The sequence below is a fragment of the Aquarana catesbeiana genome, linkage group LG10, assembly GCF_042186555.1.
Source record: "Aquarana catesbeiana isolate 2022-GZ linkage group LG10, ASM4218655v1, whole genome shotgun sequence".
Lineage (NCBI taxonomy): Eukaryota > Metazoa > Chordata > Amphibia > Anura > Ranidae > Aquarana > Aquarana catesbeiana.
Genome location: NC_133333.1, coordinates 196,072,376 through 196,085,575, shown reverse-complemented (window position 1 = coordinate 196,085,575; position 13,200 = coordinate 196,072,376). Strand labels below are relative to the sequence as shown.

Here is a 13,200-nt window from a genome sequence, read left to right as displayed (position 1 = left end):
AGAAGTTCTAACCCTTTCCCATACTGTCCAAAATTACAAATTTTGCAGTATTCCTTTTTTGTGTTTTTGATTAATGTACTAAGCACGTGAAAACTCTACCAGTTTTTTTATTGCTGTCTGTGTCTCCAGTGGGGAGACTGCCCCCTCTTTTAACCCTTGTTGCTACCAAAACAGCAAGTGTAGGGAAGTCTACCAATAGAGACACCTTTCTGGTGTCCCTATTGTTTCTGGTACCGATCATAACTGAAAAGAGACTTGGATAAGCTGAGCAACACCTTCAACATTGTAGAACTAGTCAAGTTGAATGCGAGTAACTTCTACTAGATACTAACCCATAACAATGATGAGAAGCTTTGTTTATTAATAATCTGGTTTGGGAGGTAAGATTAGGCTCAGGCACAGCTACGGTATTCCTCATTACAATCTCTTGCAAAGTACTTTTAAGTAGATTTTTACATATATATAATTTTCTAATATCTTGTCTTTGGTGGCGACTACCAGTACTTTTTTCTCAGTTTTACAAAATAAAAGCTTAAACTAAGTTGTTTTTTTAGTTAACATAGTTGTGGTGCTGCCTGGAAGTTTGTAAGCCATGGACCTGTTATCAGCCACTAAGAACTTGAAATGTTGTCCCAAAGTCACATATATACAGCCCTGGCCAAAAGTTTTGAGAATGACACAAATATAAATTTTCACAAAGTCTGCTGCCTCAGTTTTTATAATGGCAATTTGCATATACTCCAGAATGTTATGAAGAGTAATCAGATGAATTGTAATTAATTGCAAAGTCCCTCTTTGCCATGAAAAATAACTTAATCCCCCCAAAAATATGTCCACTGCATTTGTGAAGAAGACTTCAGGGCGCCCAAGAAAGTCCAGCAAGTGCCAGGACCATCTCCTACAGTTGATTCAGCTGTGGGATAGGGCCACCACCACTGCAGAACTTGCTCAGGAATGGCAGCAGGCAGGTGTGAGTGCATCTACACGCACAGTGAGGCAAAGACTTTTGGAAGATGGTCTGGTGTCAGGAAGGGCAGGAAAGAAGCCACTTCTCTTCAAGAAAAAACATCAGTGACAGACTGCTATTCTGCAAAAGGTACAGGGATCGGACTGCTGAGGACTGGAGTAAAGTCATTTTTGGGGCATTCGGAAGAAAACTTGTCCGGAGAAGAAAATGTGAGCACTACCAATAGTCCTGTGTCATGCCAACAGTAAAGCATCCTGAGACCATTCATGTGTGGGGTTGCTTCTCAGCCAAGAGAAGTGGGCTCACTCACAATTTTGCCTAAAAACACAGCAATGAATAAAAAATGGTACAAAAACATCCTCCGAGAGCAACTTCTCCCAATCATGCAACAACAGTTTGGCGATGAACAATGACTTTTCCAGCAAAATGGAGCACCTTGCCATAGCAAACGTGATAACTAAGTGGCTTGGGGAACAAAACATCAACATTTTTTGGTCCATGGCCAGGAAACTTCCCAGATCTTAATCCCATTGAGAACTTGTGGTCAATTCTCAAGAGGCGGGTGAACAAAAAACCCCCCACAAATTCTGACAAACTCCAAGCATTTATTATGCAAGAATAGGCTGCCATCAGTCAGGAGGTGGACCAGAAGTTGATTGACATGCCAAGGCAAATTGCATAGGACTTGAAAAAGAAGGGACAACGCTTGTAATTATACTTCAGTATACCATTGTAACATCTGACAAAAAGATTTAAAAACACTGAAGCAGCAGACTTTGTGAAAATGTATATTTATGTCATTCTCAAACCTTTTGGCCACGGCTGTAGGTCAAAGAACTAGGTAATCTTAAAGGCTAAGTGCAGCCAAAATCAAAAACAGAAAAATTAGTCTAAGAGGCATACTGTAACTTACGCCTAGTACACACAATGAGATTATCGGATAAATGATTGTCTGTTTTTTTGGGGATATAGTGTCCATATAGAAAAGAAATAGGTTACTAAGGTATGAAAATTCTCGAACGACAGAATAAATATTCGGAAATAATGTAATATGTTGTAGTGTATTTATATTGTATTTTCGGCTGAAAACTGTGCTGATTAAACTAAAATAGTACTATCTGGTATCATATGAGAACAATTTTCGTGTTTGTCCTTTCTGAAGATTTCAAATGACAGCTGTGTACTAACGATCAGATTATCGTACGATCGTTTTGAAAGCGGTATTTTTTGGATAATATTCTGATCGTGTGTGGGTCGTTTACAGTCAGTAGACTGTGTCCCTTGTGTTGATTCTTCTACTGTTAGTAGTAATTCTCTGCCTGCACCCCAAACCCCAACCGTATTAATCTAAGTGTAGTGAGGGTTAATAAAACTAAAGGACTGTCACAGGCTCTCATTATGAGAGCCTGACTATACCCGTCCTTTCCACCCAGCTCTGCCATTCATAGAGGCCCTACTACAGCTTCTATGATTGGAACAGGATCTATCAGGGGAAGGAGCTGAGCTATCAATCATTCACCTGTCTTCCATTCTTGAATTCTGTTCCATTCATAGAAGCTGTAGTACAGCAACTATGAATGGCAGAGCTGAGTGTAAAGGGCTTGCATAGTCAGGGACAGGAGGAACAGGACGGAGGAAGATCAGTACTATGTCCACAGTAATTACGCAAAGTCTGGTGTCTGCTCTCAGGTGGGGATTCACTTAAAAGTTTAACCAGTTTCAGACCACCCTAAAGCAGATTTACTGCTACCAGGTGGCCCTCCTCTGCGGGATCAGATATATATTTGTGATTCTGCACTTCTGCCTACAGATGGCGTGCACACGCTGCCAGCGGGCTACTTTTGCTGTGATAATCCATAGCAGAAGCTGATCTGCAGGTGTCGGGCACTGGATGTTTGCCAGCACCTGCCAATTGTCATAAAAACACACAGAACAGGGATCTGCTTATGTAAACAAGGCAGATTTCCATTCTGAAAGGGGGAAGGGATGGATTTTGTGTTCCTGCAAAGCAAGGAATAAAAACCAGCACATTCCTTAGTAAAAGCAGCACACATATGTCACAAAAACACTGGTTAGGCACACGGTTAACCCTTTGATTGCTCTAGATGTTTAACCCCTTCCCAGCCAATGTCATTAGTACAGTGACAGTGCATATTTTTAACACTGATCACTGTATTAGTGTCATTGGTTCCCTTAAAATGTCAAAAGTGTCAGTTAGTGGCTGATTGTCCACCCAATATCGCAGTCCCACTAAGAGTCACTGATCACCGCCATTACTAGTATAAAAAAATATACACCATAGTTTGTAGATGCTATAATGTTCGCGCAAACCAATCAATATACGCTTATTGTGTTTTTTTTAACAAAAACGTAGCAGAATACATATTGTCCTAAATTTATGAAGACATTTTGTTGGGTGTTTTAGAGCAGAGAGTAAAACATATATAATTTTTTTTCAAAATTGTCGGTCTTTTTTTGTTTATAGTGCAACCCATAAAAGACCCAGAGGTGATCAAATACCACCAAAAGAAAGCTCTATTTGTGGGAAAAAATAAGATATATATTTTGTTTGGGTACAGCATTGCATGACTGTGCAACTGTCAGTTTAAGTAATGTATCACAAAAATGGCCTGGTCATGAAGGAGGGTACATTTTCTAGAGGTCAAGTGGTTAAAATGTACTACAGAATCACTGCCAGCTACTCAGCCATTTTTTTTTTTTTACTTTTAAAGCTCATTTTACTGCTTGTTAAGAATATGCAAATACTGGCATGTCTATAGCCTGGGCATATATTCACATTAAGCCAATGCTTGACATTTGTACTTGGAAAACATGTCCTAAACACTGCAACTAAGATCTATGTTATAAATCACTAAAAGTATTCATTAAACAGTTCAACCAAAATCATTTCAAAGTATTGTAACAACAATGGTGAGTTTTTGTCACACAAGTGATGGAACTTGCAAGGTATATATAGTATCTGAGTAAAATACAAATAAATGGTGTTAAGGTATCCAATGACATAGTGTCTAGAAGAAAAGATTGCCACACAATCCAACCAGCCAAATGTGCATGTTTATGCTCTGTGCAAATATCCTTTGTGGCATTCCCCCTAGAAAATAAATATCAGAAATCAATTCTTCCCCTGAGATCTGTCTGCTTAGGGATGCCTGCACAGATCTTGTGAGTCCATGGGCATATAATTGTCCCAAACCAACGATTATCAGCCAGATTAGCTAACTTTTGTCTGTGGGTACCTTTACACAAGACAACCACAAATTAAAACACTTCACAATACTAACAAGTGACAAAACAAGACACAACCAACACACAGGATTAAGAGATGCCATACTCGGTCTTTGATGAAGCAGGCGGTACAGTGGTGTCTGCAGTGGAAGAAGCCAGCTCAGGAGCTTTCCCACTAGCCACAGCGGCAGAAGAAGAAGTTCCAAGAGCTGCAAAAACATCCTTTGCAAGGTCAATTTCTGGAGTCTTGAAGGTCCCCCCATCAATTTGAAAGTCCTCACCCTGGGAGGGATTTGTGTTGCTGACAGAAGCTGCCTCATTCTTAGTAGCCTCCGTTGGACTTTTCACTGTGTTGGTCTGTGCTGCTTCTTTTTCTGGACTTTTGGTACCTGATGGTTCCTGCTTCCCTTTTTCAGGAGTAGCTGGGGGACTAGTGGTACTTGGTGGAACTGGAGCTGAAGGTCTGGTTACTGCTTTTGGAGGCTCAGCTACAGTGGTTGCAGCAGTAGGATTTAGGACTCCCCCTGGACTGGCTACAGTAGTAGATGGGTTGTTAGTAGATGGGGTATCACTGAGATCTACTAAAGGAGCCACTTTTGGAGAAGCTGCAGCTGGAGGTAAGGAGGCCGAAGGTGCCTCTGTTTTAGAAGGCGTTGCCTGACTGGACTGAACTGAGTTTGAGTCAGGAGCAGATGTGGGTGGTGCGGCTGTGCTAGATGTGAGAGTGGTGGTCTCACTCGTGGGACTGTTTTGTGCAGTTGCAAAGGTTTCAGTAATAGTGTCAGAGTTAGTTGTGACGGTGGTAACAGATGGCAGCATATCCTCAACAGTAGCTGTGGTGTCAGCTGGATGCCTGCAAGAAGCATAGGGCAAAGAAAGAGAGAGGGAAGAGAGAGAGAAAGAGAGAACAGACAATGAAGGAAACGAGTGACAGCAACAAAGTAATACACACACGCACATTTGTTTACATAGAGGAAGGGTAACGTTAGACCATTTACTGGATTAAGACAGGTACACAGTTGTTAATAACCATGCTGGACAAAGAAAAGGTGGAAAAAAGAAATGTACAACAGGTTTTTTAGGGTTAGTAAAGCAGTGTAGATGGTCTTATATCTCGCATATGTTTGTAAGGCCTGTTAATCTAATTCCAAAAAGAGATGATCTCTTAAATGAAATAGTTTATGGTATAGGGGTTAAATAGGAGCACAATGTTGTGCCTGTAAACAGTAAATCTGGAATTTTTTGTTCAAAATTTAAGTATGACAAACATGTTATAGAAACAATTTCACTCTGTCTTAGTCTTGGGTCTATCAGTGTTTACACCCAAGATTCACATAAGAGACCCCAGTTTTTCTGATTGAATCTTATGTAAAACATGGGTAAAAGTTGTGTGAATTTTGAGTGGAAAAAATTCATAAATTGACCACTAAAAACTAACCCTTGTGGGCAATTATAATCCATTGCTACTGAGAGACTTAAACACTTAATGGCTTAATTTCCAGTAAGTGGTTAAAGTGGAAGTAAACTTTCATGTTTTGCTTTTACCCATAGGTAAGCCTATAATAAGGCTTACCTATAGGTAGTTTAAATATCTTCCGAAACATGCACAGTTTAGGAGATATTTACATTACATGTAGCCAGTGACATCACTGGCGAATGCGCTCTGAAGGAACGGCCACCCATGCTGCTGCTTCAAAGCCCTGTGCCGTAAACAGCGGCTCCCGCACGCATGCAAAGTCTTAGCAATATAATGAGCAAATGTTATATTTATAAAATCATTTATAATGTCAGTGCATCGTCATATTGTTTAACCCTGGTATATTATTTCTATATGTATTTTGCAATAGATACACATTCTACCATCTGTTTAAAATAATATACACTATATTACCAAAAGTATTGGGACACCTGCCTTTACACGCACATGAACTTTAATGGCATTCTGGTCTTAGTTCATAGGGTTCCATATTGAGTTGGCCCACTTTTTGCAGCTAAAACAGTTTCAACTCTTCTGGGAAGGCTGTCCATGAGGTTTAGGAGGGTGTCTAAGGGAATGTTTGACCATTCTTCCAGAAGAGCATTTGTGAGGTCAGGCACTGATGTTGGATGAGAAGATCTGGCTCACAGTCTCCACTCTAATTCATCCCAAAAGTGTTTTAACGGGTTGAGGTCAGGACTCTGTGCAGGCCAGTCAAGTTCCTCCACCCTAAACTCACTCATCCTTGTCTTTATGGACCTTGCTTTGTGCACTGGTCCAAATCATTCGATAAAGGGGGGATTATGGTGTGTGGCTGTTTTTTCAGGGGTTGGGCTTGGCTCCTTGGTTCCAGTGAAGGGAACGCTTCAGGCGTTAGCATACCAAGACATTTTGGACAATTTCATGCTCCCAACTTTTTTGGGAACAGTTTTGGGATGGCCCCTTCCTGCTCCAACATAACTGCACACCAGTACACAAAGCAAGGTCCATAAAGACACGGATGAGTGAGTTTGGTGTGGAGGAACTTGATAGGCCTGCACAGAGTCCTCACCTCAACCTGATCAAATAATATTTTCAGATCAAATAATATTTTGGGCTTGCCCACACCATGTGCAGAAACGTGTGTTTTTCTAACACCGGTCTCTGCAAGGACACACAGAAAACAATTGTTCTCTATATGCCCTATTCACACCACAATGCTTGCATTGTGTGCATTTTTTATCTGTGGAGAAATATGCAACATAAATGTTTCTGCAAGGGCACATAGAAAACTATTTTGTGCCCTGTTCACACCACAATGTTGGTGTCACGTTAGTTTTTTTTCCTGCACAGAAAAAATTTGCAATTGACACTAATGTCAAGTGCAATTTTTTATTCACATATAGTGTGACAGAGGCTTTAGTTAAACTTTGTTATAAAGAACCTGATTATCTAGAATTCTGTGATAGGGCTCACACACTTCCTTACTTCCTGAGCTATATGAATGCCATTAATGGCCACCAGCAGCGCATGGTATTTGGGTGGGGTCTAGCCCTAAAGTTAGGCTCCCAATAGCCAATGTGAAACCAGGTCAACAAAGTGCACAGAAAAAAGGTGTGGCCCATAAGGGTAATGGTAGAAACCTTGTGACACGTTCTCTTAGACAGGACTTTTAGTATTAAATTATTAAAATGGCCCACTTGATAGCAGATTATCATCTTAGCCTGAACTGAGACGGTGTCAGGAGCAGACCTAACCAGTCGGAGGCAATTACTAAAAAAAACTCATAAGCAATCAATTAGCATAGTCTTCAGATTTTTCTGTCCCTCTCCCATCAACTGTAATGTTGTCTCCTATTCACAAAATATACACATTATACTGTAAATGATCACACATACTCTGGCCCTGTTAATGGAGTGGTCTCGTTGGGTTCTATCTGGTTGCTTCCATCATGGTTTGGTGTCCTGTCCTCTTCTGTTCGCACCTCAACAATGGGCTCTTTAGACTCATCTTTCCTGTGGATGAACCATATGTTAAAGTTTTTTTTTGTTTTTTTTAAAGGGTTAATTTATTGAAATTCACAAGATTTTACATGTCCATATCACATTTCAGTTTTTCATACAATATCATGAAGTTACATTACAGACTATTAACATTTATTTAGACCATAGAACTGTTGATATACATGTAAACCATTTTTATCCTAGAAAATAACCAATAAAATTGTTAATTCCACAAGTCTTCCACTTTACCGTTTATTTCTTATTCCCCAGTTTTGTGCATCCTATCTCTGTTTCACATGCGGCATTTGTTCATTCACCTCCTATGTAATTGTCACTTTTATCATCCTGTCATTATCAATTACGATAAGGCTTTTACACTTCAATATCTCCAGAAATATTTTTAATCCATTTTCCCCAGACTTTGTCAAACTTTTTAGTGCTACCTCTGGCTTGATATGTAAGTTTATACATTGGTATGGCATTAATTTTAACCAGTCTTGTAGGGAGGGAGGGTCTGAGTTTTTCCATTTTAAAGCCAGTGCTTTCTTAGCATAACAAAATACTATTCTCAGAAGGGTCTTCTGTGATGTGGGCAATTCTTCTTCCTCCAGGTCCCCAAGGAGACAACTGGCCGGGGAATATATGTTTGGAAGCTCAAGCTTCTCCTTCATATAAGTAAGGATTGTCTTCCAGTATGACATCACCCGAGGGCCCTGCCATACCATATGGAAGAAATTCCCCACCTCTGCATTGCAACGGGGACATATGTTAAAGTTTAATTATTCACTCCTGTAGGTCTACAAGATTTCATTCTTATATTTATCCATACAAACATTTAAACTTTAAAACTATTCAGTCTGCTTTTCTATTGGTCATCACATAGTAGGCAGCCTCACTGGCAAATAGAAAGTTGTGAGGGGAAGTTGGTTCACCATGAAAGTCATGGTAGATATGCCATAATAGTGTACTTAGGTTTTGTGGAAATCCGTGTGCTTTGAAAATAAAATGAGCCTTTTAGCAAGCTTTATGATCCTGGACCCACTGAGGTAGTGTTAGCCTATAACTTTTTAATTTGAGTATACTTTAAGTATCTACTTTAAAATGGATAAAGGAAAATGACTACAAGGACTATACCAAATTAAAAAAGCATAATACATTAAAATAGTTTTCTATTGGTTCTCCCCCATTACTTACGAAAAAGCTGCCTTTCCTTCTTCAATGTCCTTGCCCTTGGCTCCTGGTCCAGCCTTCCCACAGAAATTGACAGCAATACACATAAACAGACCACATTTGTTCAGGAAGTAGCAGGTCACATCAACAGCCGCCAAGAGAAGAACAAAGACGACAATGAGGATACCCGCAATGGCTCCCATACTCAGTCCAGTGCTGGTGCTTGTAGTAGCTGTAGGAAAAGAAAAGACAAAAAATTAGTTGTGGAAAATCATGGTTATAATAAAGATAATCATTCTCTCAGAAATGCAGGTTTATTTTTTTCTGCAAATTAAAATACATAGTGAATAACCTTTTCTGTACTATGCTACATGATAAATAAGAAACAGAATAACTTCATTCCAGGGTTCAGTACCTGCCACTGAGAGGGTTTACCATTATCTAAGGTAACAGAATTAGATTGTGTATTTTACAAATGGATAACATTTGCAAAATGCAACAGCTTCAATACAACATAGGGCACAATTATCTATACCTATCCACTTCAAATGTAATGCTGGTGCATCTATTCTGTAATACTGGCAACTCCACTCATATGATAGGGCTTCTTCGCTACATCCTTTTTTGTAGGTGAAGGAATGCAAAAAAAATTCCTCCTACCTATTTTTAAATGTAAAGAGGAAGTTTGAGAATGGAAAAGAAAACAAACACATACTCATCCCCATGCTCTAACATTGGTGTGATTGCTATCTCTAAGCCCGTGAACTAAACAATTACATGAAAACTGATCGTTCATTTCTCAGTCTGCTCTGAGCAGATTGCAGTGATTGTTATGCCACGTACACACGAGCGGACTTTTCGAGCGGACTGGTCCGACGGACCGAGTCCAGCAGACAATTAGACCGTGTGTGAGCTTCATTGGACCTGCAGCAGACTTTTTCGGTCGAAAATCTGACGGACTTTAGATTTGGAACATGTTTCAAATCTTTCCAACGGACTCGAGTCCGCTTGAAAAGTCCGCTCGTCTGTATGCTAGTCTGACGGACGAAAACCGACGCTAGGGCAGCTATTGGCTACTTGCTATCAACTTCCTTATTTTAGTCCTGTCGTACATCATCACGTACGAATCCTTCGGACTTTGGTGTGATCATGTGTAGGCAAGTCTGTTCAGAAAGTCCGTCGGAAGTCCGCCGAAAGTCTGTCGGATAGACCGTCGGACCAGTCCAGTAAAAGAAAAGTCCGCTCGTGTGTACGCGGCATAAGTCACTGCTCTCTGTTCTGCCCCTCCAGCTTTAACTGGAGTGCTGGACTGGGGAGGGGGTAGGAATGGCTGACTGATGCCCTGTACATATGATCCAACTTTCTGACAACAAAACCGTGGAATTTTGTTTGAAGGTTGTTGGCTCCAACTTGTCTTGCATACACACGGTAACACAATTATGAACGCAGTGACGTACAAGATGTACGGCAAGCCGATAAAAAGGTTCAACAGTCATGCGCCACCCTTTGGGCTCCTTCTGCTAATGTTGTGTTTGGTGAGCATTGATTCCGAGCATGCGTGGACTTTTGTGCGACGGACTTGTGTACACACGATCAGAAAGTCCAACAACAAAAATTTGTTGGCAGAAAATTTGAGAACCTGCTAGCCAACATTTGTTGGCAGAAAGTCTGACAAATGTTTGATGGAGCATACACACGGTCAGATTTTCCGCCAACAAGCTCACATCCAACATTTGTTGTCAGAAAATCCGATCGTGTGTACGCGGCATTAGAGTCTCAGTGGTGCACTGGAAGGCTGAGCCAACTGCTGATCAGGCATCTGGGTGCATCCCAACAATATGGTGAGGATCCTTTCAGAGCTTGGAGCAGCTCTGCCAAATCAGACTTTAGCCCACCATAGGCTGATTCCAAGCCACAGGAGCACACAATTAAGTGCACTCCTGTGACTCACAAGAGAAGTAAAGCCAAAAAAGCTTTGGCCATACTTTTCTTTTAAATACTGACCTGATCGAAGAATACCAAAATATATATTTATATTTTCAAAATCAAAAGTAGAATACAATAATAATTTGAATATGACAGAGCAAATAGCATTTTCTGCTTACAACTATAAATGCAAATAATCATGAATGCAACAAATGGAATGAACAATCCCTTCCAGATACCTTCATTTAACAAAATTTCTAAGTAAACCAGTAAATAAAATTTAGCCTAGCCTTTCCTAGCTACAAAGCAAATGGGAAACATGCGGCAAATAAAAAGGAGAGAATTGGCTGGTAATCTCTATCATAGCAAACACCATTCACTGCAATGCGATAGGGAAAGAACAAACCTACTGAGTTGCAGTGAATGGCGTTTGCTATGATGGAGATTACCAGCCACTGACGGAGCAAAAGGCGTGGTTGGGAGAATTATGCTATTTATGCCAATTGTTTTTGGTGAGCGTGGTGTCAAAGGGAAGCGGTGTCCACTTGATGCACTTTGGTCTTTAGTGTCACTAACCAGCAGTGGATGTTAACATTTGTTATATGGACACTTGATACTTCAGAAACATTTTGCTCACTTTATGGTGGTGGAAGGTGGTTGGCATGAGAGAGGTGGAGTGCTACTAGAGTGACTTTATTTATCCTTAAATACACTCATTGTGATACTTTTTATATATAGTAGTAACTGACCACCAAGGGTAAAAACTATCTGTTCAACATATCCTCCTAGAGCATGTAGTATTGCTGTGTAAGCTTGCCTTTTCATAGTTGTCAACAATATAAAAATGAAAAGTCATAAAATATGCTAAATAAAAGATGTTAAAAAAAAAGTAAAAGTCCTACCTAAAAGCAGGCACTACACAATGTCCATTCTAAACCAACTACTGAAAAATAGGGATGGGCTCAGATGTGTTCGGATCGTACCCACCAGGAAGCCGTCACTGCACACCACCAATCATAGGCAGTGAGGCATTTCCTGACCCACAGATGCACATACACACGCTGCCTATAATTGGCGGTGTGCAGTGATGGCTTCCTGATGGTACAATCCGAACACGCCTGACCCCATCACTACTAAAAAACTCCTATGCAATCAATCAGCATAGTATGCAGCTTTTTTTAGGATTTGACTTTACTCTAGCACCTGAAGCTGCATGTCATCAGGCATTATTTAACCTTTGTATCTTGCATTGTTTACTACTGCCTTATTGTGAACCATTTTGCTTTTTATGATGTATTTTAAAGTTTTTCTTCTTAAGAGTTTTGAACTTAAATTTATTGTATAGCAACATTTGTTTCTTTTGACCTGATTTTTTTATCGTTTTGAAATAACATGGGGGATTTTGACATGCATCTCATACAGCAATGCTCACTTGTGTACATTGTTACACTTGCCTGGTTTGTTTAACATTTTGGTCAATGCAGCATGTCTTGTACCGTTGAGTCTGAACTGCAGCCACAAAGTAATAAAGAAGCATCTAAAATGTAGGCCACCTGTCCTGAAAGCCACCTGCGTTTGGCTTACTTCTGAGTGCACTGACCCACATAATGTAACGTAACCACAACACTGGCAGAACGGTCCTGGACGATTAGTAGCAACAATGTATACATACCTATACTACATAGAAGTTACAGAATATTTTGAACATTGATGCAATGTAATGAGTATTTATTTTATTTCCTGTTTTGCAAGTAGCATACAACTTCTGTCTTCCAGTTATTGGGATATTACTGTGTGTAATCACCACTGACTTCTGGGAGATTAGAGAGGTAAAAGAAATGGCAAACACACCCTGCCCTCAGTCTGTCCCTTTTGTAGAAATAGCAATCTGATTCTCTTCCCCTGTCTAGAGATACATTTGCTACATACATGTTTTGTGATGGCACATAAAAATTCCCACTAACCCTGCTGATGTACAGCTGAAACCCAATCACAATATGGTTCCTAAAATGAGGTATGTTTCTTGAAAATAGATATCACCAAAAGGTAGGTATATTGAGTATTCTTGTTTAGTATAGAGCCAAGTCAAACAGATACTCAACCCCAGGCAAAAAAACAAAAAAAAACAACTAAATTAAAAGAGCCAACACTGATGACGAAATTAAAATATATATCTATATCCAAGCATTACTGATATCATTATTGGTCATTTTGACATATACATTGGTAATCTCTGTCACTCAGTACAGGTGGTGTTTCTTGCCTAAGTTCTAATATAAATGAAGAGCCTTGCAACCTAACCCTAAAAAAGTGCATTATAGGCACACAGAGAGGCGTTTTAAACAACTATATACATTAAATAAAGAATGATAAGAGTACAATTGTCAAATAGAATCATTTCTAAGGGTATATGTAACAATATGTATAAAAAC

At 39.8% G+C, this 13,200-nt stretch overlaps 1 protein-coding gene across 8 annotated transcripts in view; it reads right to left on the bottom strand.

Moving 5' to 3' along the window:
- Positions 1-13,200, bottom strand: part of NCAM1 (neural cell adhesion molecule 1) — a 488,278-nt gene that overhangs the window by 14,752 nt on the left and 460,326 nt on the right. For 5 of the 8 annotated variants that reach the window (XM_073603080.1, XM_073603079.1, XM_073603081.1 and 2 more), the window contains 3 exons: positions 8,867-9,074; positions 7,568-7,684; positions 4,320-5,066 (listed from right to left, as the gene is read on the bottom strand). In XM_073603080.1, coding sequence (XP_073459181.1) covers positions 4,320-5,066; positions 7,568-7,684; positions 8,867-9,074 — 1,072 coding nt within the window. The remainder of the gene's footprint in view (positions 1-4,319; positions 5,067-7,567; positions 7,685-8,866; positions 9,075-13,200) is intronic. The other 3 variants (XM_073603084.1, XM_073603089.1, XM_073603085.1) reach the window with 1 other exon arrangement.